The 17,804-nt window shown below is 40.0% G+C and overlaps 1 protein-coding gene across 16 annotated transcripts in view; it reads right to left on the bottom strand.

Annotated features, from left to right (window-relative positions):
• Positions 1–718: 718 nt before the first annotated feature.
• The window catches only part of LOC121954421 (neurexin-1a), a 283,026-nt gene continuing 265,940 nt past the window's right edge, over positions 719–17,804 (bottom strand). For all 16 annotated transcript variants that reach the window (XM_088087000.1, XM_088087002.1, XM_088086999.1 and 13 more), the window contains one exon: positions 719–2,615. In XM_088087000.1, coding sequence (XP_087943126.1) covers positions 2,311–2,615 — 305 coding nt within the window. In that variant the 3' untranslated portion in view covers positions 719–2,310. The remainder of the gene's footprint in view (positions 2,616–17,804) is intronic.

Here is a 17,804-nt window from a genome sequence, read left to right as displayed (position 1 = left end):
AAAAAGCAAGAGCCATCAAAAAAAAAAAGAAAAAAGAAGAAGGTCGATCATTGATTCATTTATTATCCATAACCACTTAAATGAGGGTGCTTGCAGAGGGCGCAGAATGTGCTAGGGCTGGCATTGGTTTCATACCAGGATGTACGCTCATGAGCAGCAGGTCTTTCCTGTTCTTTAGACCAAGAGCTGCTGGATAAAACACATCAGGTAAGTTAGCTAGCTGATGTAGGTGATGAGGATTGTACGAGAGGAGAGATGTAGTTCACAAAATTAAACAGTATGACGACAAAACTGCAACTTTATTTACTTGAAAAATCCTATATTAAATTGACAAATAATTATGTGTGCAATTCATGGCACAATTCAAACCGGATAAAAATATTTGTCTCTCACTGAGGACTACTGTGTATATTTTTTTACGTACTAGACACTGAAAAAGGGATGGACTTTGTCTCTCTATAAAAAGTGATATGCTACATTGATAGAGAATTCGTTAGTGAAGTTAAGGGTTTGATGAAAATGAACATCATAACACCTGCATGTTTCTCTGATACATTTTGTCAGTAGACTGGTTTAAGTTCACTTAGGTAGTATTTTATTCATTTGATTTTTCAAAACTAGTTTTTATAGTTATTATTATTTTTTTAACGTGGAGTACAAGAAGAGTTACAGTCGAACATAAAACACCCAAGAGGAAATAAAAGAGGAGCAAACAAAGAAAATTTATAATCATCATTTATAGTTCATGGTCATTTTCCTCATACTCATTCCAAGTACAGGTCTCTGGAAAGCAGGATTTGACTGACAAAATGACAGAACAAACACAGAACAGTTGAAATGGAGACTTATTTTTGAGCTATTCTCTTCCAGTTGTGCATCAGCCCAAGCACACGTTAGACAATCTTATAATACCACTTGGAAACACACACAGCAAGTTAATTTATTTTAATCATCATCCATCATCAGCATCATCATCACTCATATTCTTGGTCTTCATTCTCACTCGTTTAAGTCAGGATTGAGGAGGAAGGCAGTGATTCTACCGGTATCCTTAAAAGAGAGCCACACACGTTGTCATGCCCCGCCTCTCCGCCTATCAACGCCTTGTGCAGTTTTTGGGAACGGTTCGGCTACTACTGGTCCGGGATCATCTATCTCAGGTTGGCATTTGTATAAAAACTATATAGGAACACATGTAAAAACAGGGGAGAATCAAATTATTATCCAACTGAAAAAGAAAAATGCAGATGTCTTCATAAAATCTTCTATGTCTAGCAACACTTATTAACACTTATGTTTTCTTTTTGTCCTTTTTTTGTTTTTTTATTCCAAAATGGTTGAGGAGCAGTTATAGTTTGCATCATCTATACAACAGGCTATAAAACACCACTTTGTCACAGTCCAGAAAGCACATATAGATGTGGTTGTACTGTATATAAACATATGTACTGTAATAAGATAATTTCGCGTGCATGGCTCCCACATGATCACTTTTGAGTGTTCCCCCCGTGATTCTGAGGAAACTCCTCTCCTTTTGAGTTCACACGATGTGAAAACCAAGGCCTCCAGATTTCTTACTGGCACAATGGACATTTTCTTCTTTTCAAACGTAGTCTTGCAAGAGAAACTGCCGTCCCTTCTCATCTTTGCACTGCGGCAGCTCAGTCAGCCAGGTATTAGTCTTTGCCGGCCATCACTACCTCTTCAGTGAGTACTTTGGCTGATTCCTCGGACATCCATCAGGGATTTTTTTTCTCTCTGACTTCACGGTCACCTGATTTTTTAAATTTTTTTTTTACTCTTCATCCACAGTAAATGTTTGGCATATTTATGTATGTATTTATGCATTGTGTCATTTTCCCTAGAAAAAGTCTCAACAACACAAACACAGGCAATGTGTATGAAAACATTGAGTCTGTAATGCTGATTCTCCCTTTGCAAAGTGCATCTGTGCTCCTCTGTTTACCAGAAACAAGGGAGCTAGAACGCATTATCCTGGTCGCGGGAACAAGTCACAGATGGGTTAATGTTGTTTGGTTGTCATGTTAGATATGTATTCAGTTCTTTTTCAACTGGTCACCGGAGCCATTTTCCCATCCGTCTCTTTCTGGACAGTAAATCTTTTCCACTGTCTCAAGTGCTTGAGTCTAAATAGTTATTTTTTTCATATTTACTTTTCAGAGCATTGTCTTATAGGAAAAAATGACTAAATAATGTTCATCTTTGTTATTATACTGTACACGTTGAAGTCCTGATTTGTCTTTTCCACAAGTGTTTCAGTTGGTCTGGCAGAGACCAAAGCTTTGACAATCACACGTAATACTCCTTGTCCTTGTTCTTCTTGTTCTTGCTTGAGGTTTTTGCGGTGTTCACTGGTTTCTCTTTGACGACCGTGCCGTTGGACTGCGCCGAGTTGCTGATATAGTTGCGACTCTCGTCCACGTGATACGAGCCTTCGTCTCTGTTCCGGTACTTGTACATGGCGTACAGCAGGATGAGAATACACAGCGCCGCTGCTGCTACGATGCCAACCACCATCCCTGTCGTGCTGCTGGACTCCCGGAAGACCTCCGATGTGCCGGGGTAACCCTTGGGTCCGGCGCCGGTGGGATTGGCTGCAAGGGAGACAGAGATATGATTACCACAAAAGCTTGCTACCATTTACATTTTATCATTATTACTGCAACTGGATTTATGCCAGTGAACGAATGCATTTCTTCTCTGCACGTGTGGCTCAATACCACAGTTTAATGTTGAATCATTATGCAGACATGATGCCGCAAGGTTGCTGGAGCTAAAAGATGTCGGCTGACAGGATTGGCTTTCCTGCCTGATAGAGAGCATGCAGTTACACGGGGAAGAGACAACAATGTCTATCATTATACAATGATGAGAGGATCCCAGTCGAATTCTTTCTCTTTAATACAAAAGCAGAATCTGAATCTTAAAGGCTTTAACAATCGCATTGGTATGCAAGCTGAAACTGTCAAAATTACCCTCATTTAAACGAGACACAAATACCCCCATGTGGATTTTCTTATAAAACTCTTAAAGGCTATATTTTACATCCTTTGACAGTCACAAAATCCAAAATCACTCTTGAAATGATACTGCAATGCTGAACAGTCATTCCTGCAGTAGTCTGAAGAAATCAAAGTTAGAATTTCTCAATAACTGTATGAGCAGGACACTTTTGTAATCTCTCTTTATGCTGTTTCACCTGTCTAATCTATACTGCCTATCTGCATTTTAATCCCTGCATGACATTATTCTGACGACATTCACTAAGCTGTGATTGTTCATATATGAGAAAGTGAGAAGATGAGGTGCTGCAGGATAAAGAGATTTGCTAAATTCAGAAGCTGACACGAGGACTCACGTGTTAATGATTCATAGAGAAACACTGTTAAGCTCACGGCTCATTACATGTTTTACAGCACAGTCATGAATGAACAGAGCCCATTTCCAACATTCACTATATATTCAAGCAGCATGACTGTATCACATAGTCTGTGAAAATAAATCTTTCAGAGGGAAACAATTCTTCAATTGACTCAGCAGATTTTGCCAAAGGCTGTCCCCACTTCTGTTCTGAAATGGTGCCATTCAATGGAGCATATTCTGAAAACACGTCAGCCCCCTGATATTATTCAGTCCTCCTGGCACGTCTCTCTGTGTGTTTTTGTAGCAGTCATCATTTCTGCTTAAGCCCTCTTTGTTGCGTTTGTGAAATCCAAACACTCGACACTAACATTTGGAAATGAAAGCACTCTGGTTCCGCTGGATTGGGGCAAAAAAAATATTTGAGGGATTTACAGCTGGGTTCAGATCATAGTTATGTCGACGTGGAGATGTTACGCTTCGATTTGCATTTACACTGGACAAACTAACAATAACAACTGCTGCATAAATAGCTGTGTTGCCCTGTAGGTCTGACTTATTTCCTCTGTGGTGACTGGACAGTTATGTTAAAGGTATTCGGCAAGCTTTGCAGTATTGCACTTCGCTGCTGCTCATTGTCCTTGGCCAAAGAGTGCTGAAACACTCTTTGGGAGTGATGCTCTGAATGTACTGTAACACTAGAAATCCTGCACTCTGAAGCAAAACGTGGACCACTTTGTTACCCCCTGCACATGACCTTTACTATGGTCTACTAAACTTTGAGAATCTATTTTTCATATTTATTCATCTCAAATATATCTCCTTAAGGCTATGTTATTAGATATAGTTTGAATGACAGGGATTTTATTTTGAAGGTGGGATGCTGGTAAAAGGCATGGATGCACTTCCAAACAAAGGAGACTACCATAATTTATGTTTGGTTATCACCTGGTTGATGAGGGCATGAAGTACAGCAGCTTCTAGTTGCATTGGCGTTTCAGGTTGGGCAACGTTTTAATATCTTTTCATAGTTTTTCTATGTTTCAAAATAAGTGTATGTAAGCAAGCAAGACTGCTTTATTAACTTAATGCAATTTAGTTGTTTTTATTAGCAGGTAATCTTCCTTACTCCGCTAGTGTATTCACAAAAAAATTTATGAGGCTACTGTTCTATATTGTGGATAGTATTTATAAAATAGGAGCCACTGTACCATGTATTTTATCAGCGCGCATGATCTAAAGTGCACGGTGCAAGTGCATTTAGGGTGTGTCTAACTCCACTTTGTTAGTTAAACGGTGAATAATTTGGGCACAAGTGACAAGGGCTTGTATTTAGTCCCTTATTTAATCATAGCTGTGTTTTGAGTGCAACATGAATTCAGCTAATCAGTGTAATCTCCCATTCCCTTTAAAAAAAATAAGAAGTCTTGTTGAATGGTGAATGGTGAATGGTTTTCTGCTAAGAATAAGAGCGGCGATGTCACTACAGCCAATATTGTGGTACATTTAAGCAGCAAAGAAAACAACCTGTGATAAAAATTTGACAGAGGAAACAGAACTAAACTTTTAGCCTCTGAAATAATCAATAAAGTTACGCTGCTCCTGGGGAGAAAATGCACACAGCAGCTTTCTTAATGGGGAGTCAGACAGCAGCTCTGCTCTGCTCTCTGCCATGTTCACATTTAAGAGGATGTACTTGATATTTTACTCATTAACAATGCATTTTTTCACCCACCCACTACCATCTGCACGTCCCTAGATGTGTAACAAGCAGAGTGTATGCGTATTGTGAAGTTGTCCGTGTAGACGCATCTTACTATCAGAATAATGCAGCCTTTGAATGGCAGGAAAAATACTGCATTATTGACATTAAGTCCAGGTTTTTGTATGTCAATGGAGCAATTGCTTTCTGCTGCCTCAAAATAGCTTCATGCCAACAATTCAGCTGACCACACCTCATTTTAACCTAAACACCCATGGGCGAACAGACAGGCGTAAGTACATTTGCTACTTACACAACGTGGAAGCTGGACATGAAAATGACAAAGGCATCAGTCTGAAACTAGCAATAAAAGTTGCGCTGTGCGCCACTTTGCAACGGGTGTAAGATAAGGCCCTGAAGTTTTTGGGACCCATCATTTGAAGAGTTAAACCCTAATTCAGCTGGTGACGCTTTATAGTATTACAGCAGTAGTAACACAGTATAACAGTAGTAATACTGTACAGTAGTACCAATTGAATAAACACTCATTATATACTGAAACTAAGAGTGAGAGGCTGGGCATATGAAGTCATGATCAAAACCTACTGGCATATGCATTAATAGTAACTGCAATATTCATCTGAATATTCATGAGTATTCATGCGAACAAGACATCAGTCTTCAAAGTAATTTGATTTTCCATTTACACTGACAGGTGTCAAAAATTTCCATGAAATGGGTATTTGATATTTATTCAAATTAATCTGACATGTCCCGTCCCTCATGTCCCATTTTGCTGTCCCACTTTTTTCTCTACTTTTTTGGGAGAGCATTTTGGTTTCAGAAAATAATTGCATTCCCCTGCTTTGATATCGAACCAGCTTTAAAAAGAAATTTCACTTTAAAACAAGAAACACGACAATGTCTCTTCATTATTTCAATCCTTTGATCTTGGCCAGTCAGAGTAATATTTCCACACGACTAACTTTCTTCCTTAGCTAGAACTCAGTATCCATAGAAGAGAGCAACTCTATCCATCTCTTACATCAAAAGGAAAAGACATGGAAAACAAAATTTTGCTGCTATTGAAGTTTGTCATAATCACCTTGTCTCATTTTATCAAATCCTTATTCTATGACGGACTAACTTCTTTGAGCCTGAGCAAAGAGGGCAGTTCTTGTTCTCAGCGTATAAAAAGGTTGTTTCTCCCTGATCCGTGAAGGACAGGCAGAATTAATAAGTTGATACAGCACATCCCACCATACACACTATTTTTGTGGCAATTTCCCAATGTTGAAAAAGCACCACATGAGCGAGAGACAGTTCTTTGGGATTTTTTTGACAGGTGTGCATGTCTTAAAGATAGCAGTGAATGCCACCAGCTAATGCAATTCCAGTTTTAAGGCCAACGCTTTTGCATGTTTTGCCTATTTACTACAAATGACACACACTTTACAGCTAATCATTCTGCAAACAGAGCTTATTTGTTCTGGATATTTAGATAATTTTTCTCAAGCAATCCATTGGCTTCAATTGGTTTTCTGAAATATGATATTGTTAGCAGTTTCTTGAAAGCCTTGGGTTAATCTATCACAGTGAACATCAATGCTACTTTGATGTTCATTTTTGTTGTTGTTTTTTGTCGCTGCTTGGAAATGCAGTATGGAAATTGTGCATTGCTTTCTGCAAAGATAAACTGCAGCCTTTGTAATGAATTGAAACCAGTGTCTGTTTGGAGTGGCAATTACAGTAGGATACCGCAATACTTCTGAAAATCTACAGCAGTGCTGCACACATTTAAAACACTTAAAAAAAACAAAAGTATGTGTAAGTATGCACGATTTGTAGCTGAAAAGCTAAATTTTACCGACAAACATTTTCCAAACATTATAAGTCCTCTGCCTTTGGACTGTATTTCACACCTTTTTCACAGTAATTATTGATACTGTTGTTATTATCCAGTTTTTTTTTTTACACGAAAATAAACTTTCAAAGGTTGAAAACACTGAAAGCATGCCGCACTTTTGGGGATAATTTCCACCAATGAACATGGAAGTGATTGCACATCAGCATGCCCACTTAATATTCCCAAAGCTGCCCAAGTTATAACACATTGCTCCTTATGTCTCTGATAGCTCTCTTAACTGATTCTCTCTCTTGAGTCTCACTCAGCGTTGATGGCTTTAGAGATAAAGCACTTTTTATGATTGCATTCATTTCTCCCCCTGAGTGACAGCTTAATGCTCATTGTTTGTGAAGGGTGTAATATTAGCTAATGACCCCCACAGATGGCATGCGTGATCTATCTTAGGTAGATCTTGTTCGTGCCATACCCAAAGGGCATGAAAAAGTGTAAACTGTAAAGGGCAAAAGTTCCCTAAGCTGTCTGCCAGGAGAAGAGACGTTGCTGCCGTTCATTGACATGTTTTCCACCGTGGTTAGACTGATCAGCTGCCCAAGTATGCTTCCAATGCCAGCAGACATTCAAGGGCAAGCGGAGAGCACCACTGGTGGATTGAGTGTGACTGAGCGTTGCAACAGATTAGCTCTGCTTGTGACAAGCCCACTTATCCTTGCAGACAGGTGTGAAGAATGCTCTCGCCTTGTGGGCAAAAGCCACTGGTTGACACGGCTCTTCCCCAGCAAGCCATTGTGCCGGCATTAATGGTGAGTTACTTTCATATTTGCTATCTATCCTTTGTTCGGGGTCAAAAAGTTGAAAGTGAAGATAACATAGCAGGTTGATGGAGGGGAGAGCTCTGCATGCGGCACTCGAGCGTTGTATATGAGGCCGTGGTCGGCTCCTACAGCAAGGTGGCAGAGTCGGAAGAGTTCAGGAGGCAGGCGGCTATATCAGTGAGTCATGTGATAAGAGCACTATGGTGTGCTGTTCTTCACTCTGTGATCTAACACCTCTAGCTCTGGGCTCTGTTATTTCCTCTTGCTTGGATCTGTTGATTGGCTCCCTGCAGGCTGCATACACACAAAGACTTGATCATTGGGAAACTCTTAATAGACTGACCTTTTTTTAAGTAAGTAGCATATGTGATCCATTCATTCAATTTTACATTTATGCAGAAAGTTTTAGCCAGGGCGCCCAGTAGTTCACCTGGTAGAGCGGGCGCCCCATGTACAAAGGCTGTGTGGTTGTCGCAGGTTTGATTCCACCCTCGGGCCTTTGCTGCATGCCTTCCTCTCTCTCTTCCCCTTTCACTCTACTACATCTGTCCTATCAAATAAAGGGAAAATCCCACAAAAATAATCTTTAAAAAAACAAAGACAGATTTTGGGCAAAATTCTAATCTTTTCCTCCAAAATCCAATTTTATTTCTTGACAAAGAAAGCTAAGTAGTGACCACTCCTTAAAGGATTAACACTGCTCTGAGCACAGTGTTGAAACAGCCATGTTTTGTCCAAAAAGATTAGCATTCATTACAGCTCATTAGCTTGCATTTAGTCTCAGCAGTGTCTATCAAATGGCCACCTGATGGCAGGCAGGGATGTTTCCTATTCCCTTAGATTAACTGATACACCTGATGATGCAGCTCATTTGCTACCCATGAGTCTGGCTGTGCACCTTGCCTGCTTTCCCCACAAGATGGGTTCAGGGTGAAGTAATGTGCCAGACATCGAGGCCTTCGAGCGAGCCTCATAAGACCTCAGTCAAAATGCATCTGCCTGTCTGTTCATTAGCACTCCATCACCTCAGAATGAAGGCACATAAACTGAGAAAGAAATAGCGCCTGAAACAAGTGTTTAAAATGATGGCTGCTCTTATACGCTCTACTCGAGCGTACCCAAGGGTAAAATTAGACATGGGGAAAATGACCTTAAAGTGGCGCCTAGCTTCATGGAAGCATAGCAGGGGTGCACTTGTGAAGCGATAGAGGTAAGCTCAGGGGGGTTAACTTTTGAGGGATTGCAGTTGTGTAAAAAGCAGCCAGAATAACTTTCTACTGTGCGTCTCATCCCGCAGCGAGACTCAAATTACAGTATCACATCCAGACCATCATAAAGTCCTTGCTGTTTTATTCACAAGGACAACAGTTAATGTTTCAGTCGTTCGGTCACAAATCATTTGCTTTCACCAGACCTTTGCTGAGATTCGTCTTGAAGAGACGCCCAAGAAAGTCGTAAATTAAAAGTGTGGATGACCCTGATCCATAAATGTTAGTGAAGAAAATTAAATAGCCTTTCCAGGAATTACATTGGCCATACAGAGAGGCACTGCAGAGTGCAATGACATGAACACTGAGATTGGTTTGAATTCAATATTCAGGTTACTGCAGTTTCTTTGATAGCATCTTTTCTCTTAATTCAACCGAGATTCTTCAGTATGGACATAGGAGCTCGCTCGAAACTCAGAGATATTAGCATCTACGCAATGGGACTTGTTATTTAAAATCCCGTGAAATGCCTCATGTGATTCCCCTTCTTTTTGCCTGACTTCTTTTTGCCACGTGCTTTCAAGGAGAGGAATGGGATCAGAGATTCCACACTGTCAGGCGGGATTTGAATAAATGGTCCTCTTCAAAGACTATTTTTCCTCATTTGTCTCCAGCGAGAAGGTTCATTTGTTTGGTAATTTGTAAGAGGGTGAGCAGGTTGACGGGGGCCACGGATGAAGGAAAACACAGAGAGTGGGGCTGGGAGGGTTACTTCAGGTGCGTGTTAGACTTGCTGAGAGGTAATGGAGCAACCAGGACTACTTAGGGAATATTGAATGGACAGACTAGACTTGACCTTTCATTAACTGGTGGTGGTAATGGGTCGAAAGGGATGCGTTGAGTACACCTGGATGATGCTTCATTGAAAATAGATGCACAATGGTGATGCTGAGTTTAGTACCAGGCAAACATATTCAAAGAAATATTATTTTTAGCAATGAAAGGTGTTTTTTGCAAACTTGGCTGTTGGCTATCCGCCACAGTTGATAAACATGAGCAGCGCAACGTGCATCTATGAGAGCTTATGAAGGTGTGGTTATGGGATGCCTTGAGAGCAATCCCAGGCTTAGTTGGTATGCTCAGTGACACGCTGCTGTTATTCAGCCAGATTACTGTTATACCATCTTCTTACTTCACATATCCAGCCATAATCACAAGCTGTCAGAGCCGTCATATAGTTGGGGATCAGTCTGCAGACAGGTCACTGTATCAACTGCAGCAGAGCCAAAACACTTATTAAATCCTTCTTCCCTCTTTAATTATCTGAGTGTCCTCGAGAAGTGATGCGAACCATTCTGTACTTGTGACATGCTGGCAGCATGCCTGATGGTGACAGCATGCATGTGTGAGCCTGAAGTGGCTCTGCTCATGCTGATGGTGGATGATGAACAGAGAGCTGAGCGAGCATGAAGTGAGGTCCAAGTGAGAATCATTTAAAGGTGTTTGAATTAGCCCAGTAAAAGGTATAGTACAGTTTAAGCCTTTGCCCAGAGGGGCTCCACTATAAGAGGCGAGATGAAAAGAGGCGGCGAAGCTTACATGGCTCGAACGTCACAAGTCTGGAGGTCGTCTCTTGATTAGATTTCTGCAGTGGCATTACATGTTCTTATGGTCTACATGTGTGATATATTCAGTGGGTCTATAGCTACACAGCAGCTTTCCAGTGCACTCAAGCTGAATAGCCTCCTGCAGAAGATTCAGACTCATACTGCGTGTTATTTAAACATTTTGACACAAACTGTTCTATGAACTGTGTCTTGAAGTCTGAAAGCACTCTTTTTGTTTGCTTTTCCAATATCACTGCATATGAAATCCAAAAATTTTAAATCAAGCTAGTGGCTTAAAGAAAAAGTGACCATTAATGTTTTTTCATGCACATGTACTTTGCCTTTAATTGAGTTTGCACAGATGTATTTTGTTCTGAGAAAGCTACAGTTTTTCTTTTACCAGAGACCATTTCAAATCTTCAAAGCATCATAATGACTAACATTTTATGGTAAACATGTTATTTTTCTGGCTCTTAAACAGTAAGTGCACAGATCAGAGGGCTTTCACACTGTTCCTGATAAAGAAGTCAATAAAGAAAAATGCAGCATTAAAGTGCATCTTTAAAGAGCATTTTACTGATGATCAACTGTGAATTATGGGGTAATATTTCCAGGCCCCAGCTTACTTATACCATTAACATAGCTGACCTTTGGCTGGGCGTCTTTTCTTTTCCTGGGAAAGCAAAGTCTTTCATGCCCTACTTAGACTTATAAACAGACACATTGTGTTAGCATCAATGTCAGCACACCCAAAAGATGTGTGGTGGAAAAATAAAAAATAATTGAAAATATAAATATGGTGGGATCAGTAAAGAGAAAGACTGACAGTGAGTGTGAAATCCTGTTTTCTCTCAGAACACACTTCATTTAAAATAGAATGTAGAAAGAAGACTTGGATGGCATAATCCTCGCTGAAAGAGCGCAGAAAAAAAACAACAAAAATGGCAGAATTCCATAAGATTGTCTGCATACACTGGCAATAATAGTATGCAATAATAACAGCCATGTGTTCCTGCAAAAAGAGCATGCGTGATGCTTGAAGGTCATCACTGTTGTTTGATGGGCACGAGCTCTGATCACATTCAATAGGCATCCGGTCTTCAGAAGGGCTTTTCTGTTGTTAAACCACCTCTGCTAGCGGCAATCTGTTGGCATGCAAGATGCATGCCACTGTGTTCAGCAAAGGAAGGAATGAACACACACAGGGCTCCAGCTGGGTATGATTGAATAACCTATTAAATGTGGGCAGTGACCTCTTAAGCCAGCGCAGTGCTCTTAATGTTTCATTAATCTCACAGCTACTTTTAAAACAATAATTTACTCTAATTTTTTCCCTCCTGGCTGGGTGCATTCAAGTCGCTGCCATCGGGTTAAAGAGAGTATTCATTTGCAGTTTGATTTATTAGTTTACTCTATGTATTGTTTCTCCACCCATAAATTAAATCTATTAAAACAAATGTCAAACACATTAGTAGCTGCTACAGTTATGTCACTGCAGAATGCTTGAGGATAGAAAAAGATGAGAGAGCGTGGAAAGAAGAGGAAAGAGGATGATTAACCTTAACCTGCCTATGGGCAATCTACAGCGAAGGGCTACTGGAGCTGAGAATAAAAGCGCCGAGAGATTATTTGTGAAATGTAGAAGGGTGCGTAATACCAAAACTCTCACTGAGGCTGCTGGTGTGTACTTGCACTTGACAAGGAGCCCATTTCTTTCATACAAATCACATTTCACACGATTTCATGTTACATAATTAATGATGGTGGAATGGTGGAAAAGGCAAAGGTGTAAACATATTAAAGATAAACATCCGGCATACGGATCCAGCGTTATGTTAGGATATATCACTCTCCTTGTGTGCACTCTGCGCTAAGAAAAAAAAAAGATGAAGAGACTGGGATCAGAGGATTCGAAGTTCAGAGGAGAAACATTGTCTATTCTGAAATCAAGAACAGAAGAAACTTTCTTATGTTTTCCTCATTTTTTTCTGCACGATGCATGCTGGGGTTTGTGCTCCAGTGACAATTAAGAGAGCTTATTTTGGCATGGTACAATGAGTGCTGCTTTTAAAGACTGCAAAATGTATCACTGTGATCGACTATGTACTTACATCAGTTAGAATAAACTACTCTACTATCATATCCTGGTCTCTACACTGCTCTACAGTATATGGACATTTAAAAATATTACAGCATCATTATCCGATTTCATGTTTTTACTCAACATACTAAATGATATAGTTTAATATTTTGGGAAATATGCTGGCAGAGGGTTAGATTACAGAATTAATACCACTTTTGTATAAAACAAACAAAGCTACAACTGCTTATTTAAGTGTAAAAATCAAAACTTTAGATCTGATCTCAAAGATCAGTACTCGGGCTGATCAAGGCCTTTTTTTATCCAATCAGGATCAGCTATTACTAAGCTCTAAGCTATACATAGCCTGATCTGATCTTTTGTTTTATGTCAGCTACCACACAAGTGTTTTTACTCGCAAAGCTGTCATGCGGCACATCGCAGAGTGCAGCCATCAACAACTTTCAATTGTCTGTCTCTCCACTCTGTGCGCATGTAAGAGCAGGTGCTTAGCCCTGCCCACCGAGAAACACCTCACGCCATTAACAACTGCAAAACTCAGTATGAGACTGTTTATTTATACTATTTACCTAAGTTATGTGCAGTCATTTATTTTCAACTCAGTGTGAAAAAGTATCTTGTGTTTTGCTGTCACCTACTGTATGGTACATGCTGTTTCATCACAGACACTCACAACGCCAATGCAAGTGCAACAAAAGGCCTGCGAGCAAAAGGCCAATAAGAATATCAGTGTAATATATGCCAAAGAAGGACAGTACTGCTCAACAGAATACAGGTCATTTAGGTAACTCAGGCGAAGGCTGCATCAAAGCAACAAATACTGGAGAATACTCTTTAAAGGGACAAAGTAGGGATAGAGACGTTTCTTTTATATTTGTTATATTGTAAAAAGTCCAACAAAAAACAACATTTAGGAACAGCCTGGATGCAGGCATTTTTGTGCATTGTGCAGCTGTATTGTCTAGATAGAGGTATTGGACTAGGACTCGGTATCAGCAAATACGCAATACTAAATGACCTTTATCAGGATTGGGAGCAAAAAAACGTGATGGAAGGTCCCTAGGAAACAGAGCAAAACAGTGTTTTAAGAATGCTGTTTTTGTACAGATAAAACAACAGTGATATAATCTATTAATTAGTGAGCTTCAGAGGTACTGATAGGTGGATTTTGTAACTACGCCAGACTATGTGTTTCCCTATTTCCAGTATTTACATTTAACTAAGCTAACTGGCTGCTGGTGTTGGCTACATATTTGCTATACATACCTGAGAAATTAATTAATCTTTTCATCAAAGTCTCACCGTCAAGCTAACTGCCAAAAAGCATATGATCATCTTCCAAAAAAGCGGGACCAGTCCTTTAACAGAATACAACAAAACTGATATGCTTAATATTCATGTGAAATTTTAGATAAGCGAAACTATATACCGAGTAAGTAATACACTGAACCCAGGGCACAGTGCTCTGACAATAAAAACTGTGAACAGAAAAGATCACATGTCAAATGACATGATGAATAAATAAAAAACATATTTAAATTAGCAGAATATGTATATGTTTTTTAAAAGCTTTGGTTACTAGCATCTGACAAATCTGAACATGGAAGACAAGCAGCGAGAACACTCAGAGGAGAAACACCGAATGATGAGGAACAAAGGCAGTTGCGGGGTGTAACCTTGGATATGGGTCACCGTGCAGCAGCTGCCCTCCATCAACGGCCTGCATGACGCCAATGAAATGAAGCAGGCAGGTAAGAGACATCCGTTCCATCTGACCCCATGCTGCTCGGCAACAACCTGTTCCATTAACTTTCACCATGAAAACCGGGGCTGGTACTCGAAAATCAGCCCCAGCCGCCATCTCAACAGGCTGTTCATCAGGCTATTTTCACACAAGCGAGCGATTCTCTCCAGATGATCTGCCACTTCATCCTGGCCTTCAAATGAACACTTCTTTTTCTTTTCTCTTGAGTGGAAAATGTAGGACTCCTTTAAGTTAAATGTCAGGATTTCTATGACATCAGACTTGCCCTTAAAGAAACTCTGGGTCATTGTGCAAAATATTTGCATATATCTTGTTACTATTCTGACATTGAATGGAAGCAAAAGCACTTGGCACATTTTATCCTGCCCAACAATTTTCACAATAGGCATTACAGAGATAGATGCCTTAATATGTGCCTGTAATCGTAGTCACAGTGATATTCAGCTGTCACAGCCTTGCTGCTTAGTATACGCGCGCCCCCCGAACCAGCCTCCTATTACAGATCAGATGTGTTGCAGCATCATGGGTCTATGTATTCCTCAGTGGTTTCCTGAACCAGGAGGGGAGGATTCAATTTGCTGCAGTATGATCTAATCTGAGTCCTGCCGGGTGATAAGCTCTGCTGGTACCACCGGCTTGCCATGGTTTCCGGAGGTAAGAGAAATAAAGCATGGCAATAAGTAAGTTTACCCGATTGATGTCACTCAACGGCAGATAGGGACTGCTGTGGGACTCCAGATGATATACAGGATGATCTAGAGCTGACCTTGGGGCTACAGATAGCTCACATAATAGTCTGCTTCAAAGCTCACCTCTTGGGATCACTTATGCACCAGCATTATCCTACTCCATACATGACTGTGAGGTTGAAACAAACAGACGAACCACGAATGTGCGTATCCGGCCTCTGCTTTAGAGTTGCCAGACAGAAGCAGACTGTCAAGGTGTTGCTTGAAAAATGATATATATTACTGGTGTCATTAAAAGGAGTTGGTTGAACAGTAATATGAGAAAGTGGTCCTTTATCAGCAGACAGTGGATCCAGTTCTTTATGCAGAGCAACCCTCTGTGTCGGAGATGTGGTGAGTGCTTGGCAGAGCGTGTGAATCGTTCTGAATGTAGATATTAATCAGGATGCGGTGTTAGACAGCTGCCACCCTGGGAGCCCGCAGCTCTGGTGTCAAATCCCCTTCAGTGATCACAGAAGGAGAGGGATACTTTGCTCTGGGAGTGTGCGTCCCTGAGCATCACACAGTTCGCGACTGATGTTTTGGCAGATGCCCTTGTCAAAAAATATCATAATGCAAGCTGCTAGTGTGAATCAGTGCACAGACCAATCTCCTGTGTATGCTATGTGACAGAGGTAGCAGATGTATATTGGAGGTACCTATTGTGATGCTGCCCAGTGGGAATATCACTCTAACGTGCAGTACGAGAAGCATAGGAATAGAGTAACTGTGGCAAAAGCAAATCTTGCAAGTGGAAGGCAAGAGGAACAGGAAGAGAGACAGACTAGAAAGTTGATAGTCTTTGCTGTGGGGCAGACATTAATTTAGTGGAGGTTTTATGACCACATACTGATCGATAGCACATCTAGATGGAGTGGGGGGCCTTGGGTCTGGACTTAATTGTTCTCTGTGCGTCTCATCACTTCGCAATGCATTTGAAAATCCGTCTATTCATAGGTAGGAGCAAGGATTGGACTTAATTGCATTCCGTGTGTGGCGAGGTAAGAGATAAAAAGTTTGGCGGCATTGCAGGGAACAAACAGATTTACAATCCCTATTTGTCAGAGTAAAGCTTTTCAAGACAAAGTGTCTTTTTTTGTTAATGCATATCAGGGCTCTTAAACATAGAGTTACAACAATAAACCAAATATTTCTGTTTTTTATGAAGAGAAACACCTGATAATGTGCCGCAATCATAAATGCCAGAAAATGTCACATGCAGCTTACATGAACAATAGTGCATGAGCAACAACAGGGTGAACTCCTGCTGCTCGCTGTAAAACGTAATAAACAACAGCTGGAACCCTCTACACTTGTGTAAAAATCAGTCTTCACACACTCCTCTCTGGGTTTTACCCTCCTTGATATCGTGCTTTGGAGTCATGTGGGTCTGATAATTACAACTGTGCGTTGTTCTCATTTTCTGAAAACTCCTCTGTTTGCGCATTAGCAAATGCCATAAGCTTATGGAGACATAAAAGGTGCACAACTAAAACACGATAATAACAGCTGCTTTGACACATGCAAAACACCTTAAGCAGTGTGGAATTTTAGTTATGCATGCAATTCTCAGAGACAGAGCTGTTGTAAAAGAAGCACCTGTGTTGGGTGAGTTAAATCTCAGTGGGTGGAGGCAAAAATAATCCAGTAAAATCCAGGAGAGGAAGTTAACATCATGAAGCCCACCAATTAATCACAATACTAAAATAGTTCTCACATTTTGGGAAATTCAGCTTTTTCTGTTGTTTATTTTTTTTCTGCAAGTTACGTATGAAATTCCATACAAACATGTTACTTACTTGGATAAAACAATATATGAGGTTTTTTAGTTTACCATGGTATCGCGTCTGCAATCGGCACGGAGGCTCTCAGGAATTGACATTGTTTTAAAGTTGTGTGCATTTGAAAAGATATACACTACTATTTATTTAAACAAAAAGTATGTACACATATTGGGGATGGCATGCATAGTGTGTTATTTTGGATGCTGAATATAACTGTAGAATCAGAAACAAGGGGAAAAAAAGGGGGGAAACAGCTAGCCTGGGGGGTGTTAAGAAGTTCACACATTTTATATAATGTTAATTGCCACAAAATAAACAATATTTAAATTAGTGAGCTAGTGAGGTAATGGTAACATGATTTGTTTTTGCTTATTTCAGTTTAAAAAAAGTGCATTTCCCAAAATGTTGAGCTAATGCTTTAATCCTTTGAAACCTCAGAAAACCGGCAAGATTATTTTCTTAAACAGGAGAAGGCAATGAACAACTTAACAAGAAATGGCCCAAAAATATGCATAAAACAATTACCTGGAAATTAGCAAAAAAAATCAAAGCAATAATAATCAATAAAATTACCTGAAAAAAGGGCTGAAAATTGACAGCTGGGATAGGCTTCAGCACCCTCGCGACCCTTGCGAGGACAAGTGTTCACGGACAATGAATGAATGAATTAATTAATTATAAAATCATCTATGTAAAAATTTCTTTCTGTGACATAATGTTAATATATTTTTTTTTTTTTAAATAAAACTATAATAGTGATAAATACAGTTTTCTGGACAGTTTCTAGATACCCTTCCCCCTTTTTTTTTATAACACTTTCAACACAACTTTCAAGTCATTTTTTTGTCA

Source organism: Plectropomus leopardus, chromosome 13 (assembly GCF_026936395.1).
Source record: "Plectropomus leopardus strain MGB_pleo_1.0 chromosome 13, ASM2693639v1, whole genome shotgun sequence".
Lineage (NCBI taxonomy): Eukaryota > Metazoa > Chordata > Actinopteri > Perciformes > Serranidae > Plectropomus > Plectropomus leopardus.
The sequence above is the reverse complement of the archived record's forward strand: the minus strand, read 5'-3'. Positions and strand labels throughout refer to the sequence as shown.